Consider the following 18,586-nt stretch of genomic DNA (forward strand, 5'->3'; position numbering starts at 1 on the left):
TTTACTACCGCAGCTGAAAACGGTAACGGTACCGAGAAGGCACTCCCCCAAACCGGAATATCCCTTTTTAGCGCATTCAGGTAGACTATATCACTTTGCCGGGGAACGAGCGTGTCTTGGTCTGTCCGGATGTTTTCTGGGTGTCCACAGGCTTGGCCCGTTCACCATGCCATTGCCCCTGCCACCACGAAAAAGATCCTGTCTGAGATAGTTTGTCGCAAGGGGGCTGCCTGGAACGATCGAGTCAGATCGCGGATCACACTTCACTGGTCAGATCTTTGCAGAGGTATGTACGGCGCTTCAGGGATTAGCGGTAAGGTTGAACGGCTGAATAGAAAGAGCCACGGCTCGAATGTTTTTACATTGCTCTTTACCCCAACAGGAATGTCCCATGGGTTATCACCCTACAAAGTTTTGTTTGGGAGTCAACCAGAGCCTGGATTGTGCTTTCCTCTGCAGCAGTCATTTTTACATTCTCAGCCGACGGGGTGGGTGCAGTCCTGGCAAAGGGAGCTCCAAAAGGTCCATCATAGGGTTCGGGAGTCTCTCCCGGACCCCGACACGATAACCAGTGTACATTCCGTCCAAACAGGTGACTGAGTCGTTGTGAGGAAACGTCAAAGGACGGGATTGGAGCGGAGGTATTCCGAGGTATTACCAGGTTCAGCTGACAACGCCGACTTCCTTGAGGTTCTGGATCCATGCCAGCCAATGCAAAAAGCTGCTCAACTCCATCCAAGAATGATAATGAGGAGTATAGTTTTTATTTACATATTTAGCAAGTGTGTTTTAGCAAGGGTAATGCATTTTCAGCTGGCCAAGACGGCAAACAGGTCTAATGGCTGGGTGTGCTCCAAACCCCCACCGAGCTATTACACCCAAGCAATGGCAGACGTTCGTATCATCATGAAGACAACCAAGAGACACTTGTCCACAGAATTTAATGACACATTCCTAGAGGGTAACATCAGTTATAGTTTTAATGTTAGCTCTGGCTCCTGTTCTTTTCTGGTCAATACAATTTGGTTATCGGGACAATCAGGTAGTCCACGGCTGGGCTTTAACTTTAGTTTTGCCACTGGAACTAGATTTGTAGGATCTATAACCTGTAGGACAGGTATAGCAGTCATCTCACCAATGAAACTCCGGGTGTTTTTACTGTAGGAGAAAATGGTATTAGATTTTCTTTTAGCTTCCAAGGGGGGTTTCTGTGAATTCATAGGGGAAGACTGCTGTTCCGGTATAGGAAACACCAGTGATAAGGTCCAAGCCCATATGGATAAGGTAACTTCATTGCAAGGCAGAGCCAGAGCTATAGCTAGCGAGGGTTGGAATCCTTTTAATGCTTTGGGAGGTTCTGGGGATTTTTTTTGTTCTCCATTGGATCTTGGTTGAAGAAAATAGAAGTATATATACTTATGTTGTTCTTGTTTCTATTCCTCCTATATGATCCTGTTGTCTGGTCGACCGAGTCACCAAAGCCCGAGCAGATGACCTCGTCCTGATTGCTGAGACGAGACGCCCCAAGATTCTGCCCCTGCATCCGACGCCAAGGACTCCAGCCCGACCGCTGGTCAACGCATCCCATCATCTCATGCCCTCCCTCTGAAGTCATCTCCCGAAGAACGGAACCCAAGTGTCGTTTCCTTTCGATGGATTGTTTTTACCCGTTATCTTTTTCTTTTTATAAACTTTTTGAAATGGATTGTTTTATCGTGAGAAGAACTGTTCTGTTTTTTTAGAAGAAGAAGATGAAGATTCATCAAGGGACACATGGGAGCATATGACAAAGAGGAGGGACTGTTGTGGAAATTTTGATAGACATTACTTTAGTTAAATAGTCATAATGTCTCCCAGTGTCGGTTTTACAGATAATCGCTGTTCACAGTGATTATTGCTTTAACTGTCGTTGCAGGAAAGACTTGTTAGTGATAAGATGGCAGCCATTTCTGCTCATGGCTGTGTTTCTACATAAGCCCTGCCCATTGTACTTTCTGTGATTGGTGGTTGTGAAGCCACTCCCTGTAACTCCCTTTTGTTCACTTGCTGTAAATAAACCAAGCCCTGCCCTGAGACTCACACAGAAGACACAGGAAGCTCACACACACACACACACACACACACACACACACACAGCCATTTCATCCATGCAGACACACAGAAACTCTTACAACACAAACACTTGCTCTTACCCACACACACGCATACACACACATACATATCCGGAGAGAGACCTGGCAGATGGCATCGAAATGACCCAGCGCGTCTGTTCCTTTCTCTGTCGCCGAGCGCTTGGTAAACCGTTATGCAAAAGAGCGGTACAATTGTACTTTTCAGTACAAGCTATTAATGGAGCTTGGTGCGTAATAATCTTGAGCGCACTGAAGCGGGTTTTTATGCTCCAACCCCTATTAATTTCCACGACAGTATACCCCTCCGATCACTGCCCTCCATCCATACTATACTACCCTCTGATCACTGCCCTCCATCCATACTATACTACCCTCTGATCACTGCCCTCCATCCATACTATACTACCCTCCAATCACTACCCTCCATCCATACTATACTACCCTCTGATCACTGCCCTCCATCCATACTATACTACCCTCTGATCACTGCCCTCCATCCATACTATACTACTCTCCGATCACTACCCTCCATCCATACTATACTACCCTCTGATCACTGCCCTCCATCCATACTATACTACCCTCTGATCACTGCCCCCCATCCATACTATACTACCCTCCGATCACTGCCCTCCATCCATACTATACTACCCTCCGATCACTGCCCCCCATCCATACTATACTACCCTCCGATCACTGCCCTCCATCCATACTATACTACCCTCCGATCACTGCCCTCCATCCATACTATACTACCCTCCGATCACTGCCCTCCATCCATACTATACTACCCTCCGATCACTGCCCTGAGTCCATCCATACTATACTACCCTCCGATCACTACCCTCCATCCATACTATACTACCCTCTGATCACTGCCCTCCATCCATACTATACTACCCTCTGATCACTGCCCCCCATCCATACTATACTACCCTCCGATCACTGCCCTCCATCCATACTATACTACCCTCCGATCACTGCCCCCCATCCATACTATACTACCCTCCGATCACTGCCCTCCATCCATACTATACTACCCTCCGATCACTGCCCTCCATCCATACTATACTACCCTCCGATCACTGCCCTCCATCCATACTATACTACCCTCCGATCACTGCCCTGAGTCCATCCATACTATACTACCCTCCGATCACTGCCCTCCATCCATACTATACTACCCTCCGATCACTGCCCTCCATCCATACTATACTACCCCTCCGATCACTGCCCTCCATCCATACTATACTACCCTCCGATCACTGCCCTCCATCCATACTATACTACCCTCCGATCACTGCCCTCCATCCATACTATACTACTCTCCAATCACTGCCCTCCATCCATACTATACTACCCTCCGATCACTGCCCTCCATCCATACTATACTACCCTCCGATCACTGCCCTCCATCCATACTATACTACCCTCCGATCACTGCCCTCCATCCATACTATACTACCCTCCGATCACTGCCCTCCATCCATACTATACTACCCTCCGATCACTGCCCTCCATCCATACTATACTACTCTCCGATCACTGCCCTCCATCCATACTATACTACCCTCCGATCACTGCCCTGAGTCCATCCATACTATACTACCCTCCGATCACTGCCCTCTATCCATACTATACTACCCTCCGATCACTGCCCTCCATCCATACTATACTACCCTCCGATCACTGCCCTCCATCCATACTATACTACCCTCCGATCACTGCCCTCCATCCATACTATACTACCCTCCGATCACTGCCCTCCATCCATACTATACTACCCTCCGATCACTGCCCTCCATCCATACTATACTACCCTCCGATCACTGCCCTCCATCCATACTATACTACCCTCCGATCACTGCCCTCCATCCATACTATACTACCCTCCGATCACTGCCCTCCATCCATACTATACTACCCTCCGATCACTGCCCTCCATCCATACTATACTACCCTCCGATCACTGCCCTCCATCCATACTATACTACCCTCCGATCACTGCCCTCCATCCATACTATACTACCCTCCGATCACTGCCCTCCATCCATACTATACTACCCTCCGATCACTGCCCTCCATCCATACTATACTACCCTCCGATCACTGCCCTCCATCCATACTATACTACCCTCCGATCACTGCCCTCCATCCATACTATACTACCCTCCGATCACTGCCCTCCATCCATACTATACTACCCTCCGATCACTGCCCTCCATCCATACTATACTACCCTCCGATCACTGCCCTCCATCCATACTATACTACCCTCCGATCACTGCCCTCCATCCATACTATACTACCCTCCGATCACTGCCCTCCATCCATACTATACTACCCTCCGATCACTGCCCTCCATCCATACTATACTACCCTCCGATCACTGCCCTCCATCCATACTATACTACCCTCCGATCACTGCCCTCCATCCATACTATACTACCCTCCGATCACTGCCCTCCATCCATACTATACTACCCTCCGATCACTGCCCTCCATCTATACTATACTACCCTCCGATCACTGCCCTCCATCCATACTATACTACCCTCCGATCACTGCCCTCCATCCATACTATACTGTGATCTCACATCCCCTTCTTTGTACCAGAATACCCCAATAACCCCCCGCACATGGGGTCCTGTGTGCTCTCTCTCTGCATTCACAATGGGAGGAGGATGAGGACACAGCACCTGAGAGGGCCACCCACTGCCCCGCACTCACCTATTAGAGATGACAATGGCGTCATTGAATTCGCTGCGTGAGTTGTTCCTCAGGGCGGTGCGCCCTCCATTGGTTATCAGGGCATTACTACCATGAAGGTGATGGAAACGCAGGTCAGACAAAGATTGGAGAGCGCAAGGAGTTCCCGGGGTCAGAGCGAGGGCGTCTTCTTCTTCTCCCGCTAGAGGCAGCGAATCTGAGAGAAGGGATGGACAATGGTAGAATATACAGGATCTGACAAAAGTAAGTACACCCCTCACATTCTATCTTTTCATGTGACAACACTGAAGAAATGAGACTTTGCTACAATGTAAAGTAGTGAGTGTACAGCTTGTATAACAGTGTAAATTTACTGTCCCCTCAAAATAACTCAACACACAGCCATTAATGTCTAAACTGCTGGCAACAAAAGTCAGTACACCCCTAAGTGACAATGTCCAAATTGGGCCCAATTAGCCATTTTCCCTCCCCCGGTGTCATGTGACTCGTTAGTGTTACAAGGTCTCAGGTGTGAATGGGGGGAGGTGTGTTACATTTGGTGTTATCGCTCTCACTCTCTCATACTGGTCACTGGAAGTTCAACATGGCTCCTCATGGCAAAGAACTCTCTGAGGATCTGAAAAAAAGAATTGTTGCTCCACATAAAGATGGCCTAGGCTATAAGAAGATTGCCAAGACCCTGAAACTGAGCTGCAGCACAGTGGCCAAGAGCATACAGCGGTTTAACAGGACAGGTTCCACTCAGAACAGGCCTCACCATGGTCCACCAAAGCAGTTGAGTGCCGTGCTCAGCGTCATATCCAGAGGTTGTCTTTGGGAAATAGACGTATGAGTGCTGCCAGCATTGCTGCAGAGGGTGAAGGGGTGGGGGAGGGGTCAGCCTGTCAGTGCTCAGACCATACGCCGCACACTGCATCAAAATGGTCTGCATGGCTGTCGCCCCAGAAGGAAGCCTCTTCTAAAGATGATGGACAAGAAAGGCCGCAAACAGTTTGCTGAAGACAAGCAGACTAAGGACATGGATTACTGGAACCATCTCCTGTGCTCTGATGACACCAAGATAAACTTATTTGGTGTCAGATGGTGTCAGGCGTGTGTGGGGGCAACCAGGTGAGGAGTACAAAGACAAGTGTGTCTTCCTACAGTCAAGCATGGTGGTGGGAGTGTCATGGTCTGGGGCTGCATGAGTGCTGCCGGCACTGGGGAGCTACAGATCATTGAGGGAACCATAAATGCCAACATGTACTGTGACATACTGAAGCAGAGCATGATCCCCTCCCTTCAGAGACTGGGGGGCAGGGCAGTATTCCAACATAACGACCCCAAACACCTCCAAGATGACCACTGCCTTGCTAAAGAAGCTGAGGGTAAAGGTGATGGACTGGCCAAGCATGTCTCCAGACCTAAACCCTATTGAGAATCTGTGGGGATCCTCAAACAGAAGGTGGAGGAGGGGAAGGTCTCTAACATCCACCAGGCTCTGTGATGTCATCATGGAGGAGGGGGGAGAGGACTCCAGTGACAACCTGTGAAGCTCTGGTGAACTCCATGCCCAAGAGGGTTAAGGCAGTGCTGGAAAATAATGGCGGCCACACAAAATATTGTCACTTTGGGCCCAATTTGGAGATTGTCACTTAGGGGTGTACTGACTTTTGTTGCCAGAGGTTTAGACATTAATGGCTGTGTGTTGAGTTATTTTGAGGGGACAGTAAATTTACACTGTTATACAAGCTGTACACTCACTACTTTACATTGTAGCAAAGTCTCATTTCTTCAGTGTTGTCACATGAAGATTTACAAAAATGGGAGGTGTGTACTTACTTTTGTCAGAAACTGTATAGATGACCCACAGTCACACTTAGTGGTCGGGACACAGGCGGTACCATGCTGACACCAGGGTGGGAGGGTGGAACCATGCTGACACCAGGGTGGTAGGGTGGAACCATGCTGACACCAGGGTGGGGGGGGGGGGGACCATGCTGACACTAGGGTGGGGGGGGGGAACCATGCTGACACTAGGGTGGGGGGGGGGACCATGCTGACCCCAGGGTGGGGGGGGGGGACCATGCTGACCCCAGGGTGGGGGGGGGACCAATGCTGACCCCAGGGTGGGGTGGGGTGGGGGGAACCATGCTGACACCAGGGTGGGGGGGGGGGTGGGACCATGCTGACACCAGGGTGGGGGGGGACCCATGCTGACACCAGGGTGGGGGGGGGACCCATGCTGACACCAGGGGCCCCATGCTGACACCAAGGAGGGGCACTGTGCTTACTCCAGGAGTACCATGCTGACACCAAGGAGGGGCACAATGCTGACTCCAGGGGCACCATGCTGACACCAAGGAGGGGCACCGTGCTTACTCCAGGAGTACCATGCTGCTCAGATCTCCTTTAGAGGAGCCATGACAAGTCCTGGCTGGCAGGGAAATTGAGGGCATCCTTTCTCAGCAGGAAGTATTCGACCATCTCAGAGATGCTGATTTCAGGAACATGACCACTTACCTGATTCATCCAGTATTGTGGCCTGTGCTGCCTGGCCGTAGAGATCCACCACAGCAAAGACATTGGGTGGGACGTTCCACGCTGCCACACCCTGCGCCACCCCGTTGACAAAGAAATTCAAAGTGCCATCTTCTCTGCGCACCACTCCGACTGTGTCCCCCGCCTGAGGGAAACACACAGAGGTCTCAGCAAACGTTGATCTAGGAACCGGCTTGCAGCAAACAATGTCCCTCATGTACACAACACCCACCCAACCAATCCAACCTGGGCCACTCAAACACATCTTGGCCTCTTCTCCACTCTCACAAGTTTCCTCTACTACTTTTCCTAAGAAAGCGTCAAACTTTCAACTGACCTTGAGGCGGTCTAAGTTGTGGCCATATTCATCCAGGATGGTGGTCCCATTGTGCATGACTCCATTTCCGGTCATCATCCAGGTACCTGGGTGGGTCAGAGGTCCTTCAGAGATGTTCTACAGAAGGTGAATTTAATGTATTATGGGTAGGTGGGTGTTCTCACCTGATCGGAGGTTGGTCATGGTGGAAGGCAGCTGTAGGTATGCTGGGTTATGGGTGGTGACCCCGATCTCAATAGATCCCGCCCATTTATCCACCATCTTGTCTATCCGGACCTGGAAGACTTCATTGTTGTGCAATGGCCGATTACTGAGGACCACCCCGTGGTTGAAGTCATCGGTGGCACTGCTCAGACAAGACACACCGGTCACATCTTATAATCATTAATGGGCGTCTAGAACTTTCTATTACAACAATGATCCTTTTCTTACACCAAGGATACAAACTAATAAGACCAGAGACAGGAGAGGAGACCAGAGACAGAACGCAAGAGATGGGAGACAGGAGAGGAGACCAGAGACAGAACGCGAGAGACGGGAGACAGGAGAGGAGACCAGAGACAGAACGCGAGAGACGGGAGACAGGAGAGGAGACCAGAGACAGAACGCGAGAGACGGGAGACAGGAGAGGAGACCAGAGACAGAACGCGAGAGATGGGAGACAGGAGAGGAGACCAGAGACAGAACGCGAGAGATGGGAGACAGGAGAGGAGACCAGAGACAGAACGCGAGAGATGGGAGACAGGAGAGGAGACCAGAGACAGGAGAGGAGACCAGAGACAGAACGCTAGAGATGGGAGACAGGAGAGGAGACCAGAGACAGGAGAGGAGACCAGAGACAGAACGCTAGAGATGGGAGACAGGAGAGGAGACCAGAGACAGGAGAGGAGACCAGAGACAGAACGCGAGAGATGGGAGACAGGAGAGGAGACCAGAGACAGAACGCGAGAGATGGGAGACAGGAGAGGAGACCAGAGACAGGAGAGGAGACCAGAGACAGAACGCTAGAGATGGGAGACAGGAGAGGAGACCAGAGACAGGAGAGGAGACCAGAGACAGAACGAGAGAGATGGGAGACAGGAGAGGAGACCAGAGACAGAAGGTGAGAGATGATAGGAGGAGAGGAGACCAGAGACAGAAGGTAAGAGATGATAGGAGAGGAGAGGAGACCAGAGACAGAAGGTGAGAGATGATAGGAGAGGAGAGGAGACCAGAGACAGAAGGTGAGAGATGATAGGAGAGGAGACCAGAGACAGAAGGTGAGAGATGATAGGAGATGAGACCAGAGTGACAGAAGGTGAGAGATGATAGGAGATGAGACCAGAGAGACAGAAGGTGAGAGATGATAGGAGATGAGACCAGAGAGACAGAAGGTGAGAGATGATAGGAGATGAGACCAGAGAGACAGAAGTTGAGAGATGATAGGAGAGGAGACCAGAGAGACAGAAGGTGAGAGATGATAGGAGATGAGACCAGAGAGACAGAAGGTGAGAGATGATAGGAGATGAGACCAGAGACAGAAGGTGAGAGATGATAGTATCAAGATATGAAGAGCCTATCATTAAATATTGTTATATAGTCAAAGAGTCCCCTTTAATATACTAAAGAATATATTCTTCTAAATGTTTAGAACTCTAGTTGGTATTTAATAGCCGTGTCCCAGTTGTGTTCCAGATGGTATGAAATGTTCTGCCAAAGATATGATAAGATTCCCGGAAAGAGACGTTTATGAAAACAAGCCCCTTATTACTGTAAAATGTTATTTTCCCTAACATGTTCAATCTTTTTTAATTGTCAGACTAACCTGTCACTACGCCCTTGCTGGGTCAAAATGACCCGATGTGTAATTGTGATTTTCCACAAGGAATGTATTGTCATCCGCCTAGACTGTATTATGAAATCTTGTGAAACCTTGTGTAATCTGTAACTTGGGCTTGTGCCCGTTTATGTACTATAAAAGCTGTAACCAAAATGTAATCTGGGTCACATATCTGATGGAAGATGTGGACCCGCTGTATGGCGTATATTCTGAGTAAACATATGGAGACAAATGCAAACCTGATTGGCGTAGATGTCCGTTATTTCAACTTAACATTTGGTGACCCCGAAAATCGTGTCTTTCTGACTGCATCTCCGCTGCCGGCGATCACCCCACCACAGGAGGGACAGCACAGAGGCCTCAGGTGAGAAAACATTTTTATTTCTCATGTTGAAACTGTCTTTATCTGATGTGTGGTGGTGTGCTTGTAGGGGAGTGCGGCTACGAAAGGTAACACGTTTCCTTTGAATTTAATTGCATTCTGTCTGTGTATGGTTACTGAGATTATTAAATGGTACCAAGGGGAAATATTGTGCATGCAAATATTAGTATCTGAAGTAATTTTCTTCTCTCCTTATTACAAGAAATGACAATATGTACATATAAGTTGTAAATAAGGGACGATTAAGCAGAGGTACCACTATTTTCTGGAGTGTGTGTGTGGTGTTGAAAGACAAATGTGGAGGTATTAGGGCAGGTATTGCCTTAAACCCCAGTGCCTGTATGACCTGCTGAGTGTTCTTTGGATTAGGGAGTCAGAGAAAGACTAGCCTATATTCACTCGTTTAGAAGACATTCAAACGAGTATAAGAACAGACTAAGACATGTCGTAATAAGTACCTGGCTGATTGGTACACAGCCGTTGTGATATGAAACTGAGTTCTTGATCCCGGAAGCTCCAAATATTGTAATTTCTTAAAGTAGTAACGAGAAATAATAAAATGGGAAATTTAATTGATAAGAATGTTTTGCCCATTATGAATGACTTAGGGCTTACAAAAACTAGAGCAAAAAAGTTATTAAAAATAGCAAAGAAAACCGGCTTAAATGTTGCTAAACTGCATTCAGGTGCACCCATTGCTAAGATGATGGTGAGTGGTGATCCAGACACCCTCAAACATCATAAAGTGGTGCAAAATTACAAAAAAGCGTATAAAGAGGATCCCTCTAAATGGTGGCCACCAGAGGTCTCTTTTGAGTATGCCTGCAATTGATGCCTTGTTTAACTTGCTATTTAAAATGTCTGATTGTGGGGGAATTAAATGTCTAGCAGCACGGGAAGAATAAAAAAAAAAAAAATATAGGTGAAACCCCCCCCCCCCCTATAAAATGTGTTCAGAAAAAGCTACTTTAACAAATAGATGAGGAAGAGTAATAGAAACAGTTTTATCAGGGAAAACGTAGTTCGCCGTTGTTGGCAGGACACTTTGAGGTTATCTTTTATATATAGAATTATAGATAAAGAGACAATTGCGTAAAATCCCTGTACATTTCTTCAAAAGAGCCCTCACTGAACAGGATATTCCAGTACAGGCTACCCCCGGACAAGTGGAAGATGATACTAGCAGAAATGAGGAAACTAAAGAGGACACTGAAGAAGAGACTAATCTTGAAATACCAACACCTATTCCAACCCAGAAAGAGATGATGATGATACTGATATTGAGTCCCATGATAAAGAGATAAGACCAATATTTTCTATACCTTGGGTGAATAGATGTTGTATTAAAAAGGCTTTCAGTTTTATTATAGATTTAGCTGATTTAATGGTTTAACATAACTGCTCTGTATGACAGAAATTTCATATTAATGGCCACTGAATTAAAAAGGAGGTTTTGAAACACCGGCTGGTGTTGGATTACCTTACTGCTAGTCAGGGAGGAATGTGTACCGTAGTGGGAACCTCATGCTGCAATTACATAGGAAATGATACGAAAGCTGAAGATGCCATCATTTCACACGTAGAAAGGGCGCAGCAATTAAAACTGGATTTTCGTAAAGAACATACCGAAACCGCTTGGATTAGAGGTAGCTGGGAAAGTTGACTCTCTTGGCTACAACCTGTCAACTGGTTTACTGGTATTGGAGGGTGGTTCGCAGGTATATTGCATGGTATCCTATATATTGTTGGAATTATAGTGTTGATACTCCTCATAATCAAATGTGTACAAATGGTATGCAAATGCTGCTTAAAAATGACTTCAAATACTTGTGATGATTGTACTAATACTGGTTCTTTTGAGCCCACAAGGTCTCGAGTGAAAACTGCTTGTTAAATGGTTGTCCGCATACCTGGAGTACAACGTAACGACACAGAAGAAGTTTGAAATTCAAGTTAGATGAATGCCAAAGAATTCTAACCACAGGAGGGAATGTCAAGATATGAAGAGCCTATCATTATATATCGTTATATAGTCAAAGAGTCCCCTTTAATATACTAAAGAATATATTCTTCTAAATGTTTAGAACTCTAGTTGGTATTTAATAGCCGTGTCCCAGTTGTGTTCCAGATGGTATGAAATGTTCTGCCAAAGATATGATAAGATTCCCGGAAAGAAATGTTTATGAAAACAAGCCCCTTATTACTGTAAAATGTTATTTTCCCTAACATATTCAATCTTTTTTAATTGTCAGACTAACCTGTCACTATGCCCTTGCTGGGTCAAAATGACCCGATGTGTAATTGTGATTTTCCACAAGGAATGTGTTGTCATCCGCCTAGACTGTATTGTGAAACCTTGTGTAATCTGTAACTTGGGCTTGTGCCCGTTTATGTACTATAAAAGCTGTAACCAAAATGTAATCTGGGTCACATATCTGTTGGAAGATGTGGACCCGCTGTATGGCGTATATTCTGAGTAAACATATGGAGACGAATGCAAACCTGATTGGCGTAGATGTCCGTTATTTCAACTTAACAATAGGAGATGAGACCAGAGACAGAAGGTGAGAGATGATGATAGGAGATGAGACCAGAGACAGAAGGTGAGAGATGATAGGAGAGGAGACCAGAGACAGAAGGTGAGAGATGATAGGAGAGGAGACCAGAGACAGAAGGTGAGAGATGATGATAGGAGATGAGACCAGAGACAGAAGGTGAGAGATGATAGGAGAGGAGACCAGAGACAGAAGGTGAGAGATGATAGGAGAGGAGACCAGAGACAGAAGGTGAGAGATGATGATAGGAGATGAGACCAGAGACAGAAGGTGAGAGATGATAGGAGAGGAGACCAGAGACAGAAGGTGAGAGATGATAGGAGAGGAGACCAGAGACAGAAGGTGAGAGATGATGATAGGAGATGAGACCAGAGAGAGAAGGTGAGAGATGATAGGAGAGGAGACCAGAGACAGAAGGTGAGAGATGATAGGAGAGGAGACCAGAGACAGAAGGTGAGAGATGATGATAGGAGATGAGACCAGAGAGAGAAGGTGAGAGATGATAGGAGAGGAGACCAGAGACAGAAGGTGAGAGATGATAGGAGAGGAGACCAGAGACAGAAGGTGAGAGATGATAGTAGATGAGACCAGAGACAGAAGGTGAGAGATGATAGGAGAGGAGACCAGAGACAGAAGGTGAGAGATGATAGGAGAGGAGACCAGAGACAGAAGGTGAGAGATGATAGTAGATGAGACCAGAGAGAAGGTGAGAGAGGATAGGAGAGGAGACCAGAGAGAGAAGGTGAGAGATGATAGGAGAGGAGACCAGAGAGAGAAGGTGAGAGATGATAGGAGAGGAGACCAGAGAGAGAAGGTGAGAGATGATAGATGAGACCAGAGAGAGAAGGTGAGAGATGATAGGAGAGGAGACTAGAGACAGAAGGTGAGAGAGGAGTCCAGCCTCTACACCGGTACATACTGAGGTCTCAGGGCAGTACGCCCCCCGTTGATGATTGAAGCCTTCTGTCCACAGTTGGGATGGAAGAGCAGCTGCCCGGGATCGGGGGTATTGGAGCTCTGGCGTCCAGCATCGGGTGATCTTGCCCTCAGAATGGCGTTATTCCTCCGCAGTCGGTCAGCGTGGTTGTGATTGTGGACAATGGTCACTTTGACAGCCATTCCGTAGAGATCCACAACGCCATAAACCACTGGAGGGGTCTGACAGGAGGCCACACCTACAGGACAAACACACCTTTGTATACTGTGACTGGAGAGTCCTACACGCCGGCGCTCGCGCTCATGGCTCTCAGGGGACGCTCACGGCGCTCATGGCTCTCAGGGGACGCTCACGGCGCTCATGGCTCTCAGGGGACGCTCACGGCGCTTGCGCTCATGGCTCTCAGGGGTTGCTTGCTTACAGGACTTGGCCTACATGCTGGCGTCCGTCCGCCGTATCCCTGTAAACGTTTTATCACGATATTAAATACATATACTACACTATAAAACATCTTTGGCCCCATGTGGTGAGCATTTCATCTAATGTATCCACGGTGAGGACAATGATGACCTTTTAGCCCCAAGGGAGATCTTCACTTTTTCCCCGGGATTTGACTCAAGGCTTGGCTCCCTGGGAAATCTGGTGAGCCTTTATATATGTGTGGTGGAGGATCAGGGTGTGGTGTGAACGCACCGGATGTAGAAGGTCTATCACCCTTTTGGATCTCTTGCATGAACGGTGTTCCAGTCTCGGATACTTGAGGAGCTCCTTGTTCTTTATCTCTCACTTATCTGCAGACAATGTGTTTATGGACTTCCAAATAATTTAACTTGTATTTATATTCACCATTAGTTATCTATGGATCATTAAGGACCGATTATGCAATACTGATTAACTACTTTCTAGCACTGCACTCACCCTTTTAGTGCTAACAACTTGTGTATTCATAGTGCTCGCTCCCCATCGATTGATTCATCGATTGGCTGCCAAGGGGGGCCGCTCGCTGTGCTCGTGGCTGCCAGGAGGCCGCTCACAGTGCTCGTGGATGCTGGGGGGGGGCGCTCGCTGTGCTCATGGCGTATTATTTTATCCTCGTTTGTTACGACGCTGCAATAGGATCCTGCCAGCCTACGAGCGCCTCAATATATAAACAAAGCCCCTCCCCCACTCCACAACAGTATATAGAGAAGCAGATTATCTCACCTTGGTCCATGCCATTGATGTAGAAATGAAGAGCTCCATTGGATTTCCTGGTGAGTCCAATGTGGTCCCCCTCCTGGTAACAGAAGATCGCCATTAATGATGGATACAACACAGAGTCGTCGTCCTCCCTAATATCAGGGGTCAAAGTTCCCCCCCCCCACCAGCAAGAGAAGATAGCCATTGGGGGCCAGTTTCTAAGTCATAGGGACCCTCCTCCCCGGACACAGGGAAGGGGGCAAGAAACTTTCTCCTAGTTAGCAGGGGCCTCCTCCCCAGAACATTGGGAGTGTGTGGGGGGGGAGGGTGAGGGACTTCCTCCTACACAGAGGGGGCTTCCTTCGCAGACACCGGGAGGGTGGGGTGAGGGACTTTCTCCTAGACAGCGGGAGGTGAGCAGGGACTTTCGCCTAGGCAGTAGGGACCTTCTCCCCAGAACATCGGGAGTGGGGGTTGAGGGATTTTCTCATTGATAGCAGGGGCCTCCTCCCCAGACACCGGGAGGGCGAGGGACTCTCCTTGATAGCAGGGGCCTCCTCCCTAGACACTGGGAGGGCGAGGGACTCTCCTTGATAGCAGGAGCCTCCTCCCTAGACACCGGAAGGGTGAGGGACTCTCCTTGATAGCAGGGGCCTCCTCCCCAGACAACGGGAGGGCGAGGGACTCTCCTTGATGGCAGGAGCCTCCTCCCTAGACACCGGGAGGGCGAGGGACTCTCCTTGATGGCAGGAGCCTCCTCCCTAGACACTGAGAGGGCGAGGGACTCTCCTTGATAGCAGGAGCCTCCTCCCTAGACACCGGGAGGGCGAGGGACTCTCATTGAGAGCAGGAGCCTCCTCCCCAGACACCGGGAGGGCGAGGGACTCTCCTTGAGAGCAGGAGCCTCCTCCCCAAACACCGGGAGGGCGAGGGACTCTCCTTGATAGCAGGAGCCTCCTCCCTAGACACCGGGAGGGCGAGGGACTCTCCTTGATAGCAGGAGCCTCCTCCCCAGACACCGGGAGGGCGAGGGACTCTCCTTGATAGCAGGAGCCTCCTCCCCAGACACCGGGAGGGCGAGGGACTCTCCTTGAGAGCAGGAGCCTCCTCCCTAGACACCGGGAGGGCGAGGGACTCGTCTTGATAGCAGGGGCCTCCTCCCTAGACAGCATGAGGGGGGTGGGCAAGGGAGTTTCTCCTTGACAGCAGGGACCTTCTCCTCAGACACTGGTTGGGGGGGGGGGGGGAGGAAGGACTTTCTCCTAGACAGCAGGGGCTCTTCCCTAGGTACCAAGAGGGTGGGGGGGGGGGGCAGGGACTTTTTCCTTGATAGCATAGCAGGAGCCTCCTCTCCAGACACCAGGAAGGGGGAGCAGGGACTTTCTTCTTAATAGCAAGGGTTTCTCCCCAGACATGGGAGGGGGGTGAGGGACTTTCTCCTGGACACCAGGAACCTCCTCCACAGATGCTGGGCAATCATGGAGGAGATGAGCACGCCATACATCCCCAGGTCATAGCCCATGCAGACTGGAAACCCTTAACATAAAAGAGACAAAGATTGGTTCCTGACCTGCAGCTCGTCCAGGCTGAACTCACAGTACTCCCTCCGTGTCCCCTTCCCATTGGTCAGAATCCCACAGCCGCTCATCATGATGGTCCCTGTAAGGAGAAGAAAAATGGAAACCAACAGATCAGACACAGTAACTGGAGGAGGAAAACACCACAATATGGAAATAAAACGGTCATTAGGATCACGTCAAAGTGTAAAGCAAGTGACTCGGGGGAGGGGTGTTAGGGTGGCCCAGGTCCTGCAGGGAGACAGGTGACTGCCATACATTGGAGGAGGGGTCAGAGAAGGATGACCCACCCCCAGGCCTGGGAGGGAGATAGGTGCCTGTTATCCATCAGAGGAGGGGTTAGAGAAGGACACCCCCTCCCCCTCAAGGAGGTGCCAGCCTTCCATTAAGGGAGGAATCAGAATAGCAGGAACTGGCCCCTCCCCCTGGGGTGCTGACCTATCTCCAGAGGGGTAATGAGGAAGGCCGGTCCTAGTAGAGGACAGAGAAGTCTCTCACCTGATCTCAGATTGGTCATAGTAGCCGGGTACTCCAGGCTGTTGGGATTGTGGGTGGTGACCCCGATTTCAATGGACCCCGACCATTTATCCACCAGCTTATCGATGCGGATCTGTGGATAGAAAGGACATTGAACCTTGGCCCAGCATGGCAGACCAGGAAAAACAAGCGAGTGGCACCACCCTCACCTCAAACATCTCTCCGTCCTTCAGCGGCCTATTGGTCATCACCACCCCATTGTTGAACTCATCCAGAGGCCGCCTCCTTTCCGCCGTCTTATTGCCGTTACTGAGCTTGATGAGCGTGCCGCACTTTTCATGGAAGAGCAGAGCGTCATTGGAGGTGGGCGGAGACTGGTCAGTAGAAGGGGGAGGAGAGCCCAGGTTGACGCTCAGGAGACTCCCATGATAAGCCGACAAGATGGCGTTACTGACCACCGCCGGGAGCTCTGTGCTGGGGAACCCTGGAAAATACGGGAAATAAGAGGTATGAACTCCGACCAATAGATGGACACCCCCCTGACTGTCAGAGAGGAATGCCCCTCCCCCCGAACATAACCGTGCAAACCCTCCAACCATGACAGAGCAACCTCCTGACCCGCCACTCTCAGACTGTGACCAAGCAACCCTCTGAACCCCCCCCTCCCTCCTCCCACCGTGACAGAGTAACCCCCCCCAACCCCCGGCCATGACAGAGCAACCTCCTGACCCACCATCCTCAGACCATAACCAAGCAACCCCCTGAACCCCCCCCTCCCTCCTCCCACTGTGACAGAGTAACCCCCCCCAACCCCCGGCCATGACAGAGCAACCTCCTGACCCGCCACCCTCAGACTGTGACCAAGCAACCCCCTGAACCCCCCCTCCCTCCTCCCACTGTGACAGAGTAACCCCCCCCCAACCCCCGGCCATGACAGAGCAACCTCCTGACCCGCCACCCTCAGACTGTGACCAAGCAACCCCCTGAACCCCCCCTCCCTCCTCCCACTGTGACAGAATAAACCCCCCCCCCCCCGACCATGACAGAGCAACCCCCTGACCCGCCACCCTCAGACTGTGACCAAGCAACCCCCTGAACCCCCCCTCCCTCCTCCCACTGTGACAGAATAAACCCCCCCCCCCGACCATGACAGAGCAACCCCCTGACCCGCCACCCTCAGACTGTGACCAAGCAACCCCTGAACCCCCCTCCCTCCTCCCACTGTGACAGAATAAACCCCCCCCCCGACCATGACAGAGCAACCCCCTGACCCGCCACCCTCAGACTGTGACCAAGCAACCCTCTGAACCCCCCCTCCCTCCTCCCACTGTGACAGAGTAACCCCCCCCCCCCCGACCATGACAGAGCAACCTCCTGACCCACCATCCTCAGACCGTAACCAAGCAACCCCCTGAACCCCCCCTCCCTCCTCCCACTGTGACAGAATAAACCCCCCCCCCCGACCATGACAGAGCAACCCCCTGACACGCTACCCTCAGACTGTGACCAAGCAACCCCCTGACACCCCCCTCCTCCCACCGTGACAGAGTAACCCCCCCTAACCCCCGGCCATGACAGAGCAACCCCCTGACCCACCACCCTCAGACCATAACCAAGCAACCCCCTGAACCCCCCCCCCCCCGACCATGACAGAGCAACCCCCTGACACGCTACCCTCAGGCCATAACCAAGAAACCCCCTGACACCCCCCTCCTCCACCGTGACAGAGTAACCCCCCCTAACCCCCGGCCATGACAGAGCAACCTCCTGACCCACCATCCTCAGACCGTAACCAAGCAACCCCTGAACCCCCCCTCCCTCCTCCCACTGTGACAGAATAAACCCCCCCCCCGACCATGACAGAGCAACCCCCTGACACGCTACCCTCAGACTGTGACCAAGCAACCCCCTGACACCCCCCCTCCTCCCACCGTGACAGAG

At 50.2% G+C, this 18,586-nt stretch overlaps 1 protein-coding gene across 1 annotated transcript in view; it reads right to left on the minus strand.

The window, feature by feature from the left end:
• The window catches only part of NEURL4 (neuralized E3 ubiquitin protein ligase 4), a 98,596-nt gene that overhangs the window by 71,521 nt on the left and 8,489 nt on the right, over window positions 1-18,586 (minus strand). Inside the window, exons 3-11 of the mRNA XM_082255884.1 lie at window positions 16,855-17,129; window positions 16,667-16,778; window positions 16,162-16,250; window positions 14,616-14,688; window positions 13,395-13,650; window positions 7,884-8,065; window positions 7,720-7,805; window positions 7,365-7,527; window positions 4,863-5,058 (exon numbers count right to left, since the gene is read on the minus strand). Coding sequence (XP_082112010.1) covers window positions 4,863-5,058; window positions 7,365-7,527; window positions 7,720-7,805; window positions 7,884-8,065; window positions 13,395-13,650; window positions 14,616-14,688; window positions 16,162-16,250; window positions 16,667-16,778; window positions 16,855-17,129 — 1,432 coding nt within the window. The remainder of the gene's footprint in view (window positions 1-4,862; window positions 5,059-7,364; window positions 7,528-7,719; window positions 7,806-7,883; window positions 8,066-13,394; window positions 13,651-14,615; window positions 14,689-16,161; window positions 16,251-16,666; window positions 16,779-16,854; window positions 17,130-18,586) is intronic.

This window comes from Pelophylax lessonae (assembly GCF_965119305.1).
Source record: "Pelophylax lessonae genome assembly, chromosome: 4".
NCBI classification, from domain to species: domain Eukaryota; kingdom Metazoa; phylum Chordata; class Amphibia; order Anura; family Ranidae; genus Pelophylax; species Pelophylax lessonae.